Source organism: Littorina saxatilis, linkage group LG8 (genome assembly GCF_037325665.1).
Source record: "Littorina saxatilis isolate snail1 linkage group LG8, US_GU_Lsax_2.0, whole genome shotgun sequence".
NCBI classification, from domain to species: Eukaryota; Metazoa; Mollusca; class Gastropoda; order Littorinimorpha; family Littorinidae; genus Littorina; species Littorina saxatilis.
Window position 1 is genome coordinate 41,420,716 of NC_090252.1, and position 20,000 is coordinate 41,440,715.

Genomic DNA, 20,000 nt, shown 5'->3' on the forward strand with positions numbered 1-20,000 from the left:
CCCATACCCCCCTCCCCATGCTCAATGGGCAATTAGCCTGAGAGCAATAACTATTCTGAGTTCTGAGTAGTCCCCCTTTCCAGTAACCCATCCGCCTCTATTGACCCCCTGACCCTCTCCTTTTGTTTTGCATGAGTGGGCTTTAGATGTATCAACGTTCTCACTCGGCCATTTAGGCAGCTAAATACGCCGACTTCGGACACTATCATATGACCCCATACCTGACCTCAAGAGGCTAACAATATATGCCTGTACGACATTATTATACCTTGTCTTGTCTTGACTATCCTTAGCGGATTATGACTTTATTCAGTTATACTGCAGAAAAGACAAATGCTGGAGAAAAACCGTTCTTTTCTGCAGCATTTCTGCATAATGTCATCTTTCGCCGAAGCAGCGTTTTTTTTCTGCAGCAAAACATTTTACTGCAGTAAAATTGAAATCAAGAATGCTGCAGTAAAACGGTGCTGTTGTTTTACTGCAGAAAACCTGTTTACATTTCTTCTGCAGCATTTTGTACTGGCTCTTGGCGGATTATGACATTATTCAGTTATTCTGGAGAAAAACCGAAATGCTTGAGAAAAACTGTCTTTTCTGCAGCATTTCTGCATAATGTCATCTTTTGCAGAAGCAACGTTTTTTACTGCAGTAAAACAGTTTTTCTGAAGCATAATGTTTACTTGGTTTTCTGCAGCATTATTGCGATTAACTTTTTCTTCAGAATAGTCTGTGACAGTTTTTCTGGAGAAAAACGAACGACCTTGTAAAGTAGCGTTTGTATTCGTCGCCCCCTGGGATAGTATAATAGTTTGTAACTATTGGTAATTCTGGATGAGTCCATCTCTCGACAGAGGGGGGCTTGCGTGCTCCAACATTATAATGAGCCAGTACAAAATGCTGCAGAAAAAGTGTAAACAGGTTTTCTGCAGTAAAACAACAGCACCGTTTTACTGCAGCATTCTTGATTTCAATTTTACTGCAGTAAAATGTTTTACTCCAGAAAAACCCGTTGCTTCGGCGAAAGATGACATTATGCAGAAATGCTGCAGAAAAGACAGTTTTTCTCCAGCATTTCTGTTTTTCTGCAGAATAACTGAATAATGCCAAAATGCTGAAGAAAAAGTGTAAACAGTTTTTCTCCAGTAAAACAACATCACCGTTTTACTGCAGCATTCTTGATTTCAATTTTACTGCAGTAAAACTGTTTTACTGCAGAAAAAAACGTTGCTCTCGCGAAAGATGACATTATGCAGAAATGCTGCAGAAACAAACAGTTTTTCTCCAGCATTTCTGTTTTTCTGCAGAATAACTGAATAAAGTCATAATCCGCTAAGGATACTTGACTTCGGATGATGCATGCTGGGAATTTTGGTGTTTCTTTAACCCACCGAACTCTGACATAGATTACAGGATCTTTTCCGTGCGTACTTGGTCGTGCGCTTGTGTGTACACACAGCAATGGGATAATGACAGAAAATAATGACAAATTTGCAATCAACAGGTTCTCTGCGAATGACACTGAAAAGGACACTCACCTACAGAAGATGTCATCCACGTTGGTTCCTTCAGGTACATTGTACTCAGATGTGGGTGGTATCAGTGTAGGTGTACTCACGCTGTCTGTAACCGGAAAATATAAAACATACTTAATTGAAAAACAGTTCATAAGATTACTGACATTCACAAAAATACCAACAAAAAATAGTGTAATCACGTGTGAACGAACACGACGAAACTATAAACTACAACAGTTTTGACCCTTGGGTCTTCTTTAGGTACAGTGGAACCCCCGTTTTAAGACCCCTTCCACCCCCTCCCCCCCTCCCCCCACCCCCCCGACACCCAATTTAAGACTTCCTCCATTTTAAGACCATGTTTTCTTAGTCTTTTCTTTCATGACCTCTGTACATTTACCCCCATTTTAAGACTCCCTGTTTTTTAAGAGCTGATTATTTCAAATTGTTGGTGGTCTTTAAGAGAAGGTTCCAATTCTATGTACAGTAAAAACAAAACAAAGCAGAACAAAGAAGAAGACAGATGATAGAACAGAAATAATGACTACAGATGTCTCGACTCGCACCAAAATAAACGGACAGGGGAGATTACAAAATATACCTAATTCAGAAGCACAAGTTTATGCTGACATTTTGACGAACAAGTGACGTCAACCTAATAATTTTGTTGAAACCAAGTGTCTGGGAGTGTTTCATGATCTAATAAATCGTCTGACACTTTTTAAAGTTCATGCTGACATTACCACACACAATCATTTTGTTAGCAGATTATTTTGTTTGTCATTAAAATAGTGTCTAGAAGTATATAATACCGTCTCAAGGTCGACTCGATCATCTCAAACATTTTAAAGAACAAGTTCATGCTGACATTGAAACAAAAAACACTTAATCTATTACATCAGTGTCGAAAGTATACATAGCGAACTACTGCAAACTAAATCATCTCAACACGCGTGTAAACAAACTCGTAGCATCGTCAGTCCACCGCTCATGGCAAAGGCAGTGAAATTGACAAGAAGAGCGGGGTAGTAGTTGCGCTAAGAAGGATAGCACGCTTTTCTGTACCTCTCTTTGTTTTAACTTTCTGAGCGTGTTTTTAATCCAAACATATCATATCTATATGTTTTTGGAATCAGGAACCGACAAGGAATAAGATGAAAGTGTTTTTAAATTGATTTGGACAATTTAATTTTGATAATAATTTTTATATATTTAATTTTCAGAGCTTGTTTTTAATCCGAATATAACATATTTATATGTTTTTTGAATCAGCAAATGATGGAGAATAAGATAAACGTAAATTTGGATCGTTTTATAAAATTTTTTTTTTTTTTTACAATTTTCAGATTTTTAATGACCAAATTCATTAACTAATTTTTAAGCCACCAAGCTGAAATGCAATACCGAAGTCTGGGCTTCGTCGAAGATTACTTGACCAAAATTTCAACCAATTTGGTTGAAAAATGAGGGCGTGACAGTGCCGCCTCAACTTTCACGAAAAGCCGGATATGACGTCATCAAAGACATTTATCAAAACAATGAAAAAAACGTTCGGGGATATCATACCCAGGAACTCTCATGTCAAATTTCATAAAGATCGGTCCAGTAGTTTGGTCTGAATCGCTCTACACGCACGCACGCACACACACACGCACACACGTGGGTGCGTCTCAGAATCTCGTCCTCTGTTTGTGACATTATCACCAAAAGTAAAATCTTCCCAGAAAACGTTGATAATACTATTTACACACTTCTCAGGGTGTACCTTTTCAGTTTAAACAAGAAAAAATATAACATTGCCTTTAGTTTGCCATATATTGAGCATTATTTGGACCATGTGTGCAAAATCACCCTTGTAACATGGAAACAATAAAAGACAAAAAAACTGCATTTATAAGGCTGAAAACAACTTTTATTCAGTTATTATTGTTGAATCACAAGCCATTATAGAGTTCAATATGAAATGACTACATGCAAACAACAAAATAATGTTTTTTTCAAAGTTCCATGCATTCGTCAAAATTTCAATACAAAAATGAAAATTAATTAATGATATCCTGATCAGAACATGTTGATACATGGCATTCATTCAGTCTTATTGACATTTAACCTTCACAATAGCATATATATATACAAAGATTTGTTGCTCCAAGACAAAATGTTAGAAAGTTATCCCAAAAGAATGCAAAATGGTCACCGATGTAACATGGAAACATCACTTTTGTAACAAAGAAACGGTTATGCTTTTTCCCACAAACTTTACTAAATGAAGCTGATTTTGCAACCAGATTCTTCTTAGGTAAAATGCCAAACACTAAAACAGGAACAGAAAGAAAAAAAAGCTGGACAAAATCAAGCAAACTTTGCCCCAAAAAAGAGAAACATTAATGAAAAGTTCATCACCGACGTAACTCGGAAACGAACAACCAGACATGTATTATAAGGTTTGACATGAAGAATGCAAATGTTTAAAAGTGGTTCATTCAATTGTTAAGACAATAAACCAAAGGCATTGGTTACATATAGAACAGTTGCCACTTGCAGTTAATTAATTTATTTTAAAAGAAATAATGCCCCCTGGCATTGAAGGTGGGGTCACGAATCATGGTTGCATCAGATGTAGGGACTAAGGAAATATCATCGATCCCTGGAAAGCAATAGTAGTTCCCCTCCGGTTTCCTTCGAAGGAACGTTACCACCAGTTCATCAGGTCGAATCTATTGCACCTGAAACATGCAAGTACCTGCGATTTCAACTAAAGATTGATGCAATATGTGTACTAGTTTCACTAACATGAATTTGTTTAATATCTATCAAGATTTTGATGCATCCACATTCACTGGCTAAAAACAAAATAAAGTAATTATTTTGTTCAGACTTACCATTCCATTGAACATACAACTTTTACAATTAAAGAAAACATTGACACTTACCGTTCCTTTAAATGGATTTCGGAAATTTAATTTTGATCATAATTTTTTATATTTTTAATTTTCAGAGCTTGTTTTTAATCCAAATATAACATATTTATATGTTTTTGGAATCAGGAAATGATGTAAAATAAGATGAACGTAAATGTGGATCGTTTTATATAAAAAAAAAAAATTATTACAATTTTCAGATTTTTAATGGCCAAAGTCATTAATTAATTTTTAAGCCACCAAGCTGAAATGCAATACCGAAGTTCGGCCTTCGTCGAAGATTGCTTTACACAAATTTCAATCAATTTAATTGAAAAATGAGGGTGTGACAGTGCCGCCTCAACTTTTACAAAAAGCCGGATATGACGTCATCAAAAGTATTTGTCGAAAAAAAGAAAAAAACGTCCGGGGATATCATACCCAGGAACTCTCATGTCAAATTTCATAAAGATCGGTCAAGTAGTTTAGTCTGAATCGCTCTACACACACACACGCACAGACAAACAGACACATACACACACATACACCACGACCCTCGTTTCGATTCCCCCTCTATGTTAAAACATTTAGTCAAGTTTTGACTACGTGAAATCGAAAGAAAAACTATTATTAACAAATGTTTAGCCTAATTTTTCACTTCATAGAATATCATAGCAGCAAAAACTCACCTTTTCTTAAGAACCTTGGGTGTTGATCACTGTCGTAACAAAATCACAGACTTCGGAAACATTCTCGAAATCTTTCTTCGCTGCTGGAACCTGAACTATTTCTCTCTGTAACTGCGCATGCGTAGTCACCCGCACCTCTAAGTCACTACGCGCAAAATAGTTCTAATCTTTCTTCAAAACTCTGAACATTATTTGCAAAACCGTTCACCATCGTAACGGAATTTTGAAGAAGCATGTCATATTGCGCAACTTTCAACTTAGTTTGCAGATGCAATTTTGAGAAAATAATACTTAAATAACATTTAACTTAGCGAGTTTCTATGCCCTTTCATGTCAAGATCGTGTTGAAGATGAATATGCAAATTCTAAAGTTCAAATTTAGGACTTGTTGCTGTTGCACGCGTGTGGAAACCTATGTTACGACAGTGATGGCAAACTTTCAAGCGATTAATTTCGTTTAAAAAAACAATTCTGTGGACAAAATAACATTTCAACTGTCAAGTACACTTAAACCAAACACACATAACAAAAATAGCAGTCCTTGGACATTCTAAACGATTCTTGTAGTGAGGTACAAAACTAGTTGATGGTTCATGTCACAGATCAGACCTCCATTTTTCACGCATTTAATCATTTCTTTCGCAAAACAACCTTCATAATAATCATGCAAAATACTCAGTTTTGTTTGTACTATTTCTTTATTCATTTTACTTCTCAAAAATACCAATATCATGATTTAAAATTCAGTATGTTTCAATTGTGGGCTAATTTGATTATGGCACACACAAAAGGATCAGTTTCTGAGACGCACCCACATACACCACGACCCTCGTTTCGATTCCCCCTCGATGTTAAAATATTTAGTCAAAACTTGACTAAATATAACAAGTCGCGTAAGGCGAAAATACAACATTTAGTCAAGTAGCTGTCGAACTCACAGAATGAAACTGAACGCAATGCAACGCAGCAAGACCGTATACTCGTAGCATCGTCAGTCCACCGCGCACGGCAAAGGCAGTGAAATTGACAGGAAGAGTGGGGTAGTACTTGCGCTGAGAAGGATAGCACGCTTTTCTGTACCTCTCTTTGTTTTAACTTTCTGAGCGTGTTTATAATCCAAACATATCATATCTATATGTTTTTGGAATCAGGAACCGACAAGAAATAAGATGAAAGTGTTTTTAAATTGATTTGGACAATTTAATTTTGATAATAATTTTTATATATTTAATTTTCAGAGCTTGTTTTTAATCCGAATATAACATATTTATATGTTTTTGGAATCAGCAAATGATGGAGAATAAGATAAACGTAAATTTGGATCGTTTTATAAATTTTTATTTTTTTTTACAATTTTCAGATTTTTAATGACCAAAGTCATTAATTAATTTTTAAGCCACCAAGCTGAAATGCAATACCGAAGTCCGGGCTTCGTCGAAGATTATTTGACCAAAATTTCAACCAATTTGGTTGAAAAATGAGGGCGTGACAGTGCCGCCTCAACTTTCACGAAAAGCCGGATATGACGTCATCAAAGACATTTATCAAAAAAATGAAAAAAACGTTCGGGGATTTCATACCCAGGAACTCTCATGTCAAATTTCATAAAGATCGGTCCAGTAGTTTAGTCTGAATCGCTCTACACACACACACACACACACACACACAGACACACGCACATACACCACGACCCTCGTTTCGATTCCCCCTCGATGTTAAAATATTTAGTCAAAACTTGACTAAATATAAAAATAATAAAATAAAATAATAATAAACAAGTCGCGTAAGGCGAAATTACTACATTTAGTCAAGCTGTGGAACTCACAGAATGAAACTGAACGCACTGCATTTTTTCACAATGACCGTAGTCCGCCGCTTGTGCAAAACGGAGTGAAACTGTTCAGCGCGGTAGTGGTTTCGCTGTGCTGCATAGCACGCTTTTCTGTACCTCTCTTCGTTTTAACTTTCAGAGCTTGTTTTTAATCCAAATATAACATATTTATATGTTTTTGGAATCAGGAAATGATGTAGAATAACATGAACGTAAATTTGGATCGTTTTATATTTAAAAAATATCATTACAATTTTCAGATTTGTAATGACCAAAGTCATTAATTAATTGTTAAGCCACCAAGCTGAAATGCAATACCGAAGTCCGGCCTTCGTCGAAGATTGCTGTACAAACATTTCAATCAATTTGATTGAAAAATGAGGGTGTGACAGTGCCGCCTCAACTTTTACTAAAAGCCGGATATGACGTCATCAAAGGTATTTATCGAAAAAATGAAAAAAAAATCCGGGGATATCATTCCCAGGAACTCTCATGTCAAATTTCATAAAGATCGGTCCAGTAGTTTGGTCTGAATCGCTCTACACACACACACGCACAGACAGACAGACAGACACACACACATACACCACGACCCTCGTCTCGATTCCCCCTCTAAGTTAAAACATTTAGTCAAAACTTGACTAAATGTAATAACATGAAAAAATGTAACAGTACTTCAGTAGACTGTCTGTATTGTCGGTCTTAGGCCACGCGTACAGTAGGAGGCAAAAGCAACAACTCATTCGCGACCACTGTTGCATGTGATTTTTCGTCATTTTCAAATTGTCGTAAAATATCAACCAGATAAGGTACATCAAAAAGAAAAACAGATTCGTGGCTGTACGATTAATGCATGTTATTGAATCGTTCTCTTGTTTTTATCTTTCCATAAGTTGTGTAATACAGGGTTGGGGGCAAGCGAGTTATGATTGCAGGCGAACGTGTCACTTCGACACGCTACGAAATTCGTAAAAATGCATATTTTTCAACCAGGTAAAGACTGTTGTGTAGGAAATCCGTCTGTCCCCATGATTATTTCATTAGAATTATTCGACGAAAAATCACATGCAACAGTGGGCGCGAATGAGTTGCGTTTCTTTTGCCGCCTACTGTTTATCTTGACTGAGGCACATATTTCAAAACAACAGTACGTATGTGTGGCCTGTTTTGCAAATTGAAACTTGAGTAAGGTACCAGATGTGTTTGTCACAAAAAACAAATTGTGCACCCCTTCCCACCCCCACCCCACCAACACCCCCTTCCGCAGCGAAAGACAAAACCAAATGATATATTTCAGTACAAAAACGTCACAAGAGGGTGTATGAAGAGGTTACATACCGAGTCTCAGTGGAAATAAAAAATATTGGTCGAAGTAAGCGGATCACAAAAAACTCGAGCTTCTGCGAGTTTTTTTGATGACCGCCAACTGGCTGGTTGCTAGGGGATTAACCTGTGGTTGCTGGGTGATTTCATTCAAACTTTCTATGCTAGTTAATTAAGGCAGTTCATTTGACGATCTGGTTCGAAGATATTTCTTTTATAGGGATCACGTGACCGCCCCTCAAAGAAGGGTACCCTCAAAATCGACCGGACGAAAACGGAAGGGACCAAATAAAAATCGACGAAATTTGAAATAGGCAAAACTTTTACAAATGAACGGTCTTAACTGGCATATATACAGTTTGAATAAAATGACACGGGAATCAATGCTTTAATTAGGGTGCGAAATTTGGCGCAATAATGTTATGGCGAAGTTTAGTTTACAAATGGAAAGAAGTAGCAGAGGGTGGACTAGGTATGACATTAGAAATGCAACCAACCTTCAACTGTAATGATGAGTGGTTTATCCTTGTTGCCAATATTGTTTGTTGCACGGCAGAAGTAGTTGCCTGCGTTGTTCTTGTCCGCTGTACCTAGCGACAGTCTGTCTCCCTACACACAGACAAACCGACAGACAGACACACACACACACATATACACACACGCACACGCACGCACGCACACAAACACACATACACACACACACACTCACACACACACACGCACACACACACACCAACACACACAAACACACACACACACATACACACACACACACACACACACACACACACACACACACACACACACACACACACACACACACATCATCATCATCATCCTGTAAGTGCCTCGAATTTACAAAGAACAAGAAATTCCTCCGAGGTAGGAAAAACACCCCCGTTGGTCAAAGGGAAATAACCATTCTCACTGCACCCATTCTCACTGCCACCAACTGAGAAGGTTATTTCCCTTTGACCATTAATATGTTTCTCTATAAGTCCTTGTAGAATCTTAATCCACCAATAACTCCCTAACCGTGTGTTTGACTGGTCCCAATTTTTGTAAGGACCGTCTCAGGAATGTATAGAACCTGTTCACCAAGTTTGGTGACGATCGGTCCGTTCATTCTTGAGATCTATATGCGAACACAAACACACAAACACACAAACAAACAAACACATCGACCGAAACCTATACACACCCCTATACCGGGGGTGTGTAAAAACATTAAACGCTTCGGCGTGCAATAGCAAAATATGCATCACAATCCTCAGCACGGCCCTTGCTGATAAAAGTATAATCATGTGTTTGCTTTGGAGAAAACAGGTCCAAAAGGGATCTCAGAAACGTAAGGAATTAGGCGATGTAAACAACAACAACAATAAGTTTAGTTGTTATTTAAACAAAAACGTTTTATTTTTTATTTCAGCCCCTTTAAATGCAGATAGAAAACAGTAACAACATGAGAGAACCATTCCCCTGACATGTGAGAGAATGAGAAACATTGAAATGAACACACCACTTTCCGTCAGAAGAAAAGGGTTTACATTGAGACAGAATGATCGACTTTGTGAAGTCAAAGTTAACGAAAACAATCCTCACACTGTCTTAAAGTAGACAGTACAGAAACAGCTGTTTCATAACCCTGGCCTTAATGATCAGAGTTCGACCTCGTGCATGAGATTGAGGTGCTTCCAAAATGAGGCAGGGGTTGACCAGGCGGAGAGAGGGGGGGGGAGGGTCGGGGGGTCGAGATGCAAAGACTAGGGGGTCCTTAACGTCCTCACAGGAACATTTTCCTTTTGGGGACATGAATTGATGATACGCTAAATTGAAAATTGAAATTTAGCGTTTTAAATGCCAGGAGTATTCTTGTATATTTTCTGGGTAAGGGGAGGGAGAGGGGCTTACGGAACCCAGGACCCTCCCAAGCCCTGCTGATGCTCTCTTACCGCCTGGAAGATTTGTGAGCCTTTGTACCAGTCGAAAGTGCATGCCGGGTTACAGTCGGCGGTGCACGTCACTTCCGGCAGAGTTTCGCTGCTGCTCACAGCGTAGTTTGCCCTTGGGGGGTCGAACAGAAGTTCTTCCGGTGGGTCTGATTGGAATAATACAATGAATATATTTATCACGTGACAAACATCGCATAATTCTACAAAAAAGTTCTAGTGCAACAGATTCAACGAAGAACACGGGGGACAAGTTCCCAGGCCAAGTTGACGAGGTTTTTGTGAAGGTCTCGTTTTCTCTATAATTCAACGTTTCATAAACTAAATCTTTCTTCCTTTGTATTCGAGTTAATTTTAAAATAAACGTAAAAATTCACGTGCAGAGTTTCCTACGCAGCTTGTTAAACACGAAGAGGGATCCAATCAACCCTAATAATACAGGTACGTTGCTTACTTGCAAATACTTCCATACGATAATATATTATATATGTAATATTATCTCTAGGACTATTGTCAATGACTTACAAAGGGGGTCCATGATGTAGACATCACTGTCAGTTGACTGAAGTCCCGTCAGTTGATTGGACAGCGTGTTCTGCTCGTAGGCGATACAGGAATACCTGGGAAAGGCAAAGTAAAGATATAAGCTTAGCTTGTTGTGTGGTAACAAATGCCCCATATTGTATTATCATACATGTCACCCTGTATTTTCTGAATACATTTTGTTTAAACCAAAGATACTAGACTGTCTAAACGAATTGACATTTGGGTAATGCTTGTGTCTTCAAGTGTTAAAACAAACTTCATTTCTTGCAATGGATTTCTCAAAGCTTCATGTTGCTCCACAGGGACGGAGCAGTTAAGCCAGAGGGGGGGGGAGGGGGGTTACAACCTGGGGTCCAGGGGTAGACTCCTTGTGGGGTACATGGGCAAGGCCCCGTTGGGGGGTCTGGGTGGCTTTGCCCCCCAGAAGCTGAAGAGTTTTAGCTATTTTATGAACTATTTATGGCTTATCCTTGATTTTAAACATGATCAACTGGTGTCAGCAGCCACTCATTATTTCTTTTAAAAGTTAGTATAAATTTTTATTCTTTTTTTACAGCCGGGGGGGGGGGGGTCCGGAACCCCTGTAACCCCCCCCCCCCCTAATCCGCCCCTGCACCATTTCGAAGAAACCGCTGTTGACCGACTGGAAGTAAATCTATTGTACAAACCCGTTATGTAATTTCACTATTATCAGCCATATCGGAAAGACCCGTTACAATAATCTTGTAAACGGCCAAGAGACATCAAGAGAATGGGACAGAATTTTAGAGTGAGATTGCGTCTTTTAAAACCTATACTTCGTTACAAAGGCTTGTACTTTATAACAGGAAAACGCGGAATAGTGAGAGAGGGTCAAATAGATTTTTAATAATTATGTGGGTTGTTAAGGGGAGACAGATTAAGAGCGAGAGAGAGAAAGACAGAGAGAGCGAGCGAGAGAGAGAGAGAGAGAGAGAGAGAGAGAGAGAGAGAGAGAGAGAGAGAGAGAGAGAGAGAGAGAGAGAGAGAGAGAGAGAGAGAGAGAGACAAGACAAGACAAGACAAAATCTTTATTATCGAGGGTAATAGATAAGCAAGAATATTGCTTTTTTACATCCAGCCCTTGCCCTAATATGGGGTCAACAAGAACAGAAAACAATATAATCAAAGAACTATCACATCAAACTTAAAAATAAATTGTCATACTGCATTTTAAGTACAATTTCCAATGATAAAAAGTGTCAATTTTTAACATAACTTAATTTAGATCTGCATATTATTATAATTTTGTTTAACATGCACATACATGTTAAATGAATTGATGAACCATTCAGCACATGTTTAGTTGCATTATGTGCGACATATAACTTTTTTTGAAGCTGTCTGTGTTTGTTTTATGCTTAAGAAAAATAGGCAGTGAGATCCATAGGACCGCACCTGAATAAAGAAGGCTTGATTTGAAAAGGTCAATACGTGGAGTCGGTGTTATGATTTTTAGTCTGTTATAGTTCAAAATAAGATTATCACGTAATGTCTCCGGTGCATACCCTGACATCACTTTATGCATTATAACACCTTTATTATTCATTAATCTTTTTTGAAATGGTAATAATTGCAAATTGTTATAATCATATTCTGAAGGAGTGTGATTTTTTAGCATAATAAGCTTAACTGCTCTTCTGTGAAGACTGGCTAAAGGTGTCAAAACATTAGCACTTGCACAGTCCCATACAGTGGATGCATAATCAATATTTGACAAGATGTGATTGTAAAAAAAAATCTTTCGCGAGTGGAGATTCAAGAAGTGTTTTATTTTTGATAACTGATATATTTTTTGGGAAGCAATCTCACAGATGTAATCAATGTGATCATGCCATGATAAATTATTATCAATCTTTACACCAAGGACTTTATGGTGAGACACTTCTTCCAATACTTACAGCTACAGAGAGAGAGAGAGAGTGAGTGAATGAGTGAGTGAGTGAGTGAGTGAGAGAGAGAGAGAGAGAGAAAGTGAGAGAGAGAGAAAGACAGAGAGAGCGAGAGAGAGAGAGAGAGCAAGAGAGAGAGAGAGAGCAAGAGAGAGAGAGAGAGAGGGTGAGTGAGTGAGAGAGAGAGAGAGTGAGTGAGTGAGTGAGTGAGTGAGTGAGTGAGTGAGAGAGAGAGATAGAGAGTGAGTGAGTGAGTGAGTGAGTGAGAGAGAGATAGAGAGGGAGTGTGATTGAGTGAGTGAGAGAGAGAGAAAAACAGTGAGTGAGTGAGTGAGAGAGAGAGATAGAGAGAGAGAGAGAGGGAGACAGAGACACAGAGACAGAGAGAGAGACAGAGAGAGAGAGACAGAGACAGACAGACAGACAGACAGACAGACAGACAGACAGACAGACAGACAGACAGAAAAAGACAGGCCGACAGATACAGCCCCCCCTCCCCCACGCACACACACACACCAACCCCATTAACTTCCCCATCCTCACAACGTTATCCAACACCTACGCTTTCCCCAAACCCCACAGCCCTAACCTTGCCCCTTTCTTGGCCTTTCCCCAAACCCCACAGCCCTAACCTTGCCCCTTTCTTGGCCTTTCCCCTAACCCCACAGCCCTAACCTTGCCCCTTTCTTGGCCTTTCCCCAAACCCCACAGCCCTAACCTTGCCCCTTTCTTGGCCTTAGAAATGGAGGAGATTTTGAAACGCGAGGCCGTGGTGGGCTGGGGGAGGGCAAGACGCCCATTCTCCTTCAGGTTGTAGGCAAGCTTCAACGCGCTGCTGGCCGGAACTGACGTCGACGTTGACTGACACTCCACAATGACGTCATTGCCCACGATGATGGGATCCGTCAGAACGTTGAGCGTGGGCTTGGTAGGTGCTCCTGTTGAATGACGTCAATTTGTCAATTTCATAATAATAATAATAATAATAATAATAATAATAATAATAATAATAATAATAATAATTGTCAGTAAGTACTGGTGTCACATGACTGATGTGAACCAGTTGATTGGCTAATGGCGATGCGCTTAAATCTGTTAGCGCACTCTTGGAGTGCGCTAACTTTTCCACAGAGCGTATTCTTACGCCCTTTTCCAAAGCGAGACTGTACTCTCATCCTCAGAATTAATTAATGACATGTAGCTTATATTCTCCACAATACCAATGATTATGACCATAAATTTCCTGCTTCTCAATTAAAGCAGAAGTGGGTTTTTTCTGACAGATTGCATGTGCCTGTGCCACAGTTGCCACTGATCTAAAAATAGAACCCGCTGTGTCTAATTTTTCAGTTTCGACTTGCGAAGATTCCTCTCATAATTATGCCATGTTAGTGGCATGTAGCTTATTATCCACATTACCAAATGATGAGTTAGTATACAATTCCCAGCAGCTAACAGAAAACACAAGTGTTATTCCGATAACGTAGCAGCTAGATCAGCACGTAGCAGACTACACTGACTGAAATGCGACTGCATCTGTTCAGTAAATGAATGTTTTCCGAATTATTATTTCAAGGGAAGAACAATCGGAATCGAAAACGTGTAGTGTTTAGAACGTTCTTACCATATATAAGACTTATTACCAGCCTGCCTCATGCGTGCAGACTCAGTGCAACGTGACGAGCAATTTTTGTTTTTGAAATGAGACTCAGTGCAGTGGTTCGATTGCTATAGCCTAGCAGACGACATAAATCCCGCTCAGCAAATTAACATGTTGGGCAAATGTGAACGATAAAACGATGGGGATATAATACGTGTAGGGTTCAGAGCATTCTTACCGTTCATATTTAGTACCAGACTCCCCGATGAGTGAAGATACCACACGAGAAACATGCCACATTTATTTTGAAAATGTGCTTACCGTCGACCTTGGCAAGGGGCAAAACTCTGCACAGTCAATCTGTCGAAGCTCGATGAAGGTTTCGAATCGCAAATAACTATGAGCACAGTCCTTTCTCCGAGTTTAAATGAGGTCTCTATGAAAGATCATCACTTTTTAGCTTAACGCTACACTGGAATTTACCAACAGAAATTAAAACAAGAGTTTGCGTGTGACGAAAGCACGACACACTTGAGACAGCCCACACAAAAGTAGATCTGACAACAAACCTGACCACACAGTTACGCCTATCCAAATGCGCGTTGCAAAATGTGCGTTTTGAATCTTCTTTTTTATCTGGCGGTACTGACAATATCGTTATTGAAACAACCCCAGTGCACTAAGGGATTTATAGAGCAAATCTCGAAAATAATTATTGAACTCAGCGCTATGCGCTTCGTTCAATAATGAATTTTTTCGATTTGCTCTATAAATCCCTTAGTGCACTGGGATGTCTCAATAACTTAAATAATAATAATAATAATAATAATAATTGTCAGTAAGTACTGGTGTCACATGACTGATGTGAACCAGTTGATTGGCTGTACTCTCATCCTCAGAATTAATTAATGACATGTAGCTTATATTCTCCACAATACCAAAATACCATAAATTGCCTGCTTCTCAATTAAAGCAGAAGTGGTTTTTTTCTGACAGATTGCATGTGCCTGTGCCACAGTTGCCACTGATCTAAAAATAGAACCCGGTGTGTCTAATTTTTCAGTTCGATTTGCGAAGATTCTTCTCATAATTATGCTGTAGCTTATTATCCACATTACCAAATGATGAGTTAGTATACAATTCCCAGCAGCTAACAGAAAACACAAGTGTTATTCTGATAACGTACCAGCATTTGGAATATACGTAGCAGACTACACTGAAATACGACTGCATCAGTTCAGTAAATGAATGGTTTCCGAATTATTATTTCAAGGCAAGAACAATCGGAATCGAAAACGTGTAGGGTTTAGAACGTCCGTACCATATATAAGACTTATTAGCCTGCCTCATGCGTGCAGACTCAGTGCAACGTGTTTTTGGAATGAGGCTTGCAGTGGTTTGATTGCCATAGCCTAGCAGACAACATAAACCCCGCTCAGCAAACTATCATGTTGGGCAAATGTGAACAATCCCAGTGCACTAAGGGATTTATAGAGCAAATCTCGAAAATCATTATTGAACTCAGCGCTATGCGCTTCGTTCAATAATGAATTTTCTCGATTTGCTCTATAAATCCCTAAGTGCAAATGTCTCAATAACATAAATAATAATAAATCGCTTTTCTATAGCGCAAGTCCCGATTCACAGCTCCAAACGGTTTACAATTCAAATTACAATTTCAATTTGTCTCACATTGACAAAACAAAAGTACCTTTGCAGAGTAAAGGGTGGTGGTGTTTATGCCAAAGGAGCTGGACACAGTCTTTCTTCTTATATGTCTCTTTTAAGAATTTACAGCAGAGATAACGTTTTAATTAATGGTTGTATGCGGTAGACGAGATTAATATAGCAGGGCAGCACATATTTTGGTCAATTCAACACAAAAAAGAGACTAATGTGTCTAGAAACATGAAAAACAGTTCATCTTGTCTGGACAGCAAAAACAACTGCTTATGTCCTCGTTCAGCAGAAAGAGAACCAAAATAGAATCAGAGTGGCAAGGTAAAAAAAAGATAGTAATAAGACATTTCGGCGCAGACAGTGAAAGAAAGATTACATGAAAATGATGCCAAACAATTAATCTTTTTTTCTCTCTCTATAAAACAAAGAAATATAGATCGGTGAAAGTTAATCCTGAATTGTAACGTCGTAAGTTCAGGAAAGTTCTTCTCATACAATCTAAGCCTTGCCCTTTAAAGCTAGCTTAAAACGTTCTTTGATTTATCGTTCGTGTTACGCAATGCACCGAAAAGATGCAGTTTATTTGTATCTAAACTAGGCCAAACAATTATTGCGACAAATTTCGCACCCAAATTAAAGCTTTAACTCCCGTGTCATTTCATTCAAACTTGACATGCCAGTTAAGCCGTAACACGGAGTAACACGGAATAAGCTCACGTAATGACCTCAAAAAGTGTGTGTAGTTGATCCCCCCTTTTAAGACCCCTGCACCCCCATCCACCCCCACCCCCACCCCCAAATTAAGACTCTCTCCATTTCAAGACCCTGTTTTCTCAGAATATTTTTTCATAACCGCAGTAAATGTACCCCCATTTTTGGACTCCCTATCTTTATAAGACCCGCTTTTTTTCAGTGTTTGGAGGCTTTCAAAACGGAATTCAACTGTACGGCCAAACAAAAATATATGTTGGTTTAGAGTAACATGACCACGCCAAAAAAGGGTGGGTAGGTCGGCTTTCTTTTCTTTTTATATTTTATTTTTAGTCTCGGTATATGGTTAGCAACCGGCACGGTTGGCCTAGTGGTAAGGCGTCCGCCCCGTGATCGGGAGGTCGTGGGTTCGAACCCCGGCCGGGTCATACCTAAGACTTTAAAATTGGCAATCTAGTGGCTGCTCCGCCTGGCGTCTGGCATTATGGGGTTAGTGCTAGGACTGGTTGGTCCGGTGTCAGAATAATGTGACTGGGTGAGACATGAAGCCTGTGCTGCGACTTCTGTCACGTTATATGTCAAAGCAGCACCGCCCTGATATGGCCCTTCGTGGTCGGCTGGGCGTTAAGCAAACAAACAAAAAAATATAATTAGCAAAATGTGCCAGAGGCTGTTTTTGGGGGATTTTTTTTGAGAAATGAAAACAAAGTTTTAGGTTTGGCGGGAAAATATAGCGTCGGTCGGGTTACCCTTAACCAACATACATTTTTGTTTGGCCTAATATCTTGTTCTAGAAAAATATGTGTACAAAAACTAACCGGCAACAACCAGCGTAGCAGAACCGCAGGGCTGTTGTCCTTCAAACTGTGACTGACACTGGAAGTTGCCCGCGTCAGACTTTTGCACGTTACGGATGACGAAACTGGATCTGCCGTCACGGAAGCCGTTGTTGAAACTCGTCACCGTCACGCGGTTCTGAAAGGCTGGGAACACCGTGCTGCCAAATATGTCCAGTCTGGCAACAGAGAGAGAACAAGTCGCGTAAGGCGAAAATACAACATTTAGTCAAGTAGCTGTCGAACTCACAGAATGAAACTGAAGGCAACGCAACGCAGCAAGACCGTATACTCGTAGCATCGTCACTCCACCGCCCGTGGCAAAGGCAGTGAAATTGACAAGAAGAGCGGGGTATTCGTTGCGCTGAGAAGGATAGCACGCTTTTCTGTACCTCTCTTCGTTTTAACTTTCTGAGCGTGTTTTTAATCCAAACATATCATCATATCTATATGTTTTTGGAATCAGGAACCGACAAGGAATAAGATGAAAGTGTTTTTAAATTGATTTCGAAAAAGAAATTTTGATCATAATTTTTATATATTTAATTTTCACAGCTTGTTTTTAACATATTTATATGTTTTTGGAATCAGAAAATGATGGAGAATAAGATGAACGTAAATTTGGATCGTTTTATAAAAAAAATATTTTTTTTACAATTTTCAGATTTTTAATGACCAAAGTCATTAATTAATTTTTAAGCCACCAAGCTGAAATGCAATACCGAAGTCCGGGCTTTGTTGGAGATTACTTGACCAAAATTTCAACCAATTTGGTTGAAAAATGAGGGCGTGACAGTGCCGCCTCAACTTTCACAAAAAGCCGGATATGACGTCATCAAAGACATTTATCGAGAAAATGAAAACAATTTCCGGGGATATCATACCCAGGAACTCTCATGTCAACGTTCATAAAGATCGGTCCAGTAGTTTAGTCTGAATCGCTCTACACACACACACACACGCACAGACACACACACATACACCACGACCCTCGTCTCGATTCCCCCCTCGATGTTAAAACATTTAGTCATAACTTGACTAAATGTAAAAATTGAGTGAATATAATTTATTAACATATAATTTAAAGTTGATGAGTTTTTTTTTTTTACAAATTCTAGTCAGTTTCATATAGATTGTGCTGCATGTCATAAAAAGTCACGTTCGTCAGCTATTTTCTAATGTGGCAGAGAGAGAGAGGGAGAGAGGGAGAGAGAGAGAGAGAGAGAGAGAGAGAGAGAGAGAGAGAGAGAGAGAGAGAGAGAGAGACACACACACACACACACACACACACACAGAGAGAGGGAGAGAGAGGGAGGGAGAGAGAGAGAGAGAGAGAGAGAGAGAGAGAGAGAGAGAGAGAGAGAGAGAGAGAGAGAGAGAGAGAGAGAGAGAGAGAGAGAGAGAGAGAGAATATTAACCAACATTCTGAATGTTCTTGCACTAAAAGGCACAAAGACAAGCAAATTATCTTAGCAATGATTTTTTGATTTTTTTATCTTAAAATCTATGTAAAGACACAAAACAACAGTTCTGACTAACCCACCACCACCAACAACAATCAAGCATACACTGAGCACAAAAAGTTCAATACGAGCACTGACAAAAAATATCCTTAAACTTTTCATGTTCAGTATACAAACAAACAAACTGAACAGCAAATACAAATAATCTCAAAAAAGGTAAGTTTTGCACTTACTGCATGACCTGCTGACCTCCCGCAGTGGACACCACGGTGCCGCCAGTGCCAGGAACGGTGACGTCATTGAAGGTAGCTGTCCCTCCTTCCAGTACCACCACCGTTTGTCCCTCCACCCCTGTTTGACGAGAACTGACAGGCTGAGTTTCATTCCGGTATGGCATTATTCCGATGTCGGCTAAATCACGCACAGGTTTGGTTTGGTTAGAGAGCACAAAAACCTCCGGCCGGGAGCTGTTCCGAAACGGGACAGTTTCGAGTCTAGAATTATTCCGAACTTGTTGGACTCTAGGTTGGGAACTGTTCCGAAATGGTGAAATTCTTGGTCGGGTATCATTGCGAACTCGTGAACTTCCGGGAGAGGAGTTATCTTGACGTGATGAAAGTCTAGGCTGAGGGATAAAGTCCCTATTTTGACGGGCAGAGTCTTTATATTTACGGATAAAGTCCCTATTTTGAGAGCGAGGAGGAACTGGGCGCGCAGATTGAGTTCCATTTGAATACGGTGACTTTCGAGAACTTTCTGCGAAAGGAGATATGAGTTGAGTCCGATTAGGATGTGGCGACACTCCAAAACGTCCTAGCGGAGACAGTGGCCGGTCGAAGCAAATCTTTCCGGCGAAAAAGCACAAAGAAAGTTTTACCAAAGTGTTCGCCATCTTGTTTGAAAGATAGTTAGTGCATATGATTGCCTGAAGCTTTATTTACAATACAGCGAACAAATAGATCTATACAAAACCAGTGTGTACAAGTTTTTGCTCCGATTCAAAACTATGACCAGAAACTGCAGATCCGCACTTTACAATTACTCCAAA

At 39.4% G+C, this 20,000-nt stretch overlaps 1 protein-coding gene across 1 annotated transcript in view; it reads right to left on the reverse strand.

The window, feature by feature from the left end:
* The window catches only part of LOC138973585 (hemicentin-2-like), a 117,858-nt gene that overhangs the window by 86,918 nt on the left and 10,940 nt on the right, over positions 1-20,000 (reverse strand). Inside the window, exons 2-8 of the mRNA XM_070346294.1 lie at positions 19,186-19,303; positions 17,472-17,668; positions 13,381-13,600; positions 10,732-10,826; positions 10,210-10,355; positions 8,755-8,866; positions 1,536-1,620 (exon numbers count right to left, since the gene is read on the reverse strand). Of these exons, the coding sequence (XP_070202395.1) occupies positions 1,536-1,620; positions 8,755-8,866; positions 10,210-10,355; positions 10,732-10,826; positions 13,381-13,600; positions 17,472-17,668; positions 19,186-19,303 (973 nt within the window). The remainder of the gene's footprint in view (positions 1-1,535; positions 1,621-8,754; positions 8,867-10,209; positions 10,356-10,731; positions 10,827-13,380; positions 13,601-17,471; positions 17,669-19,185; positions 19,304-20,000) is intronic.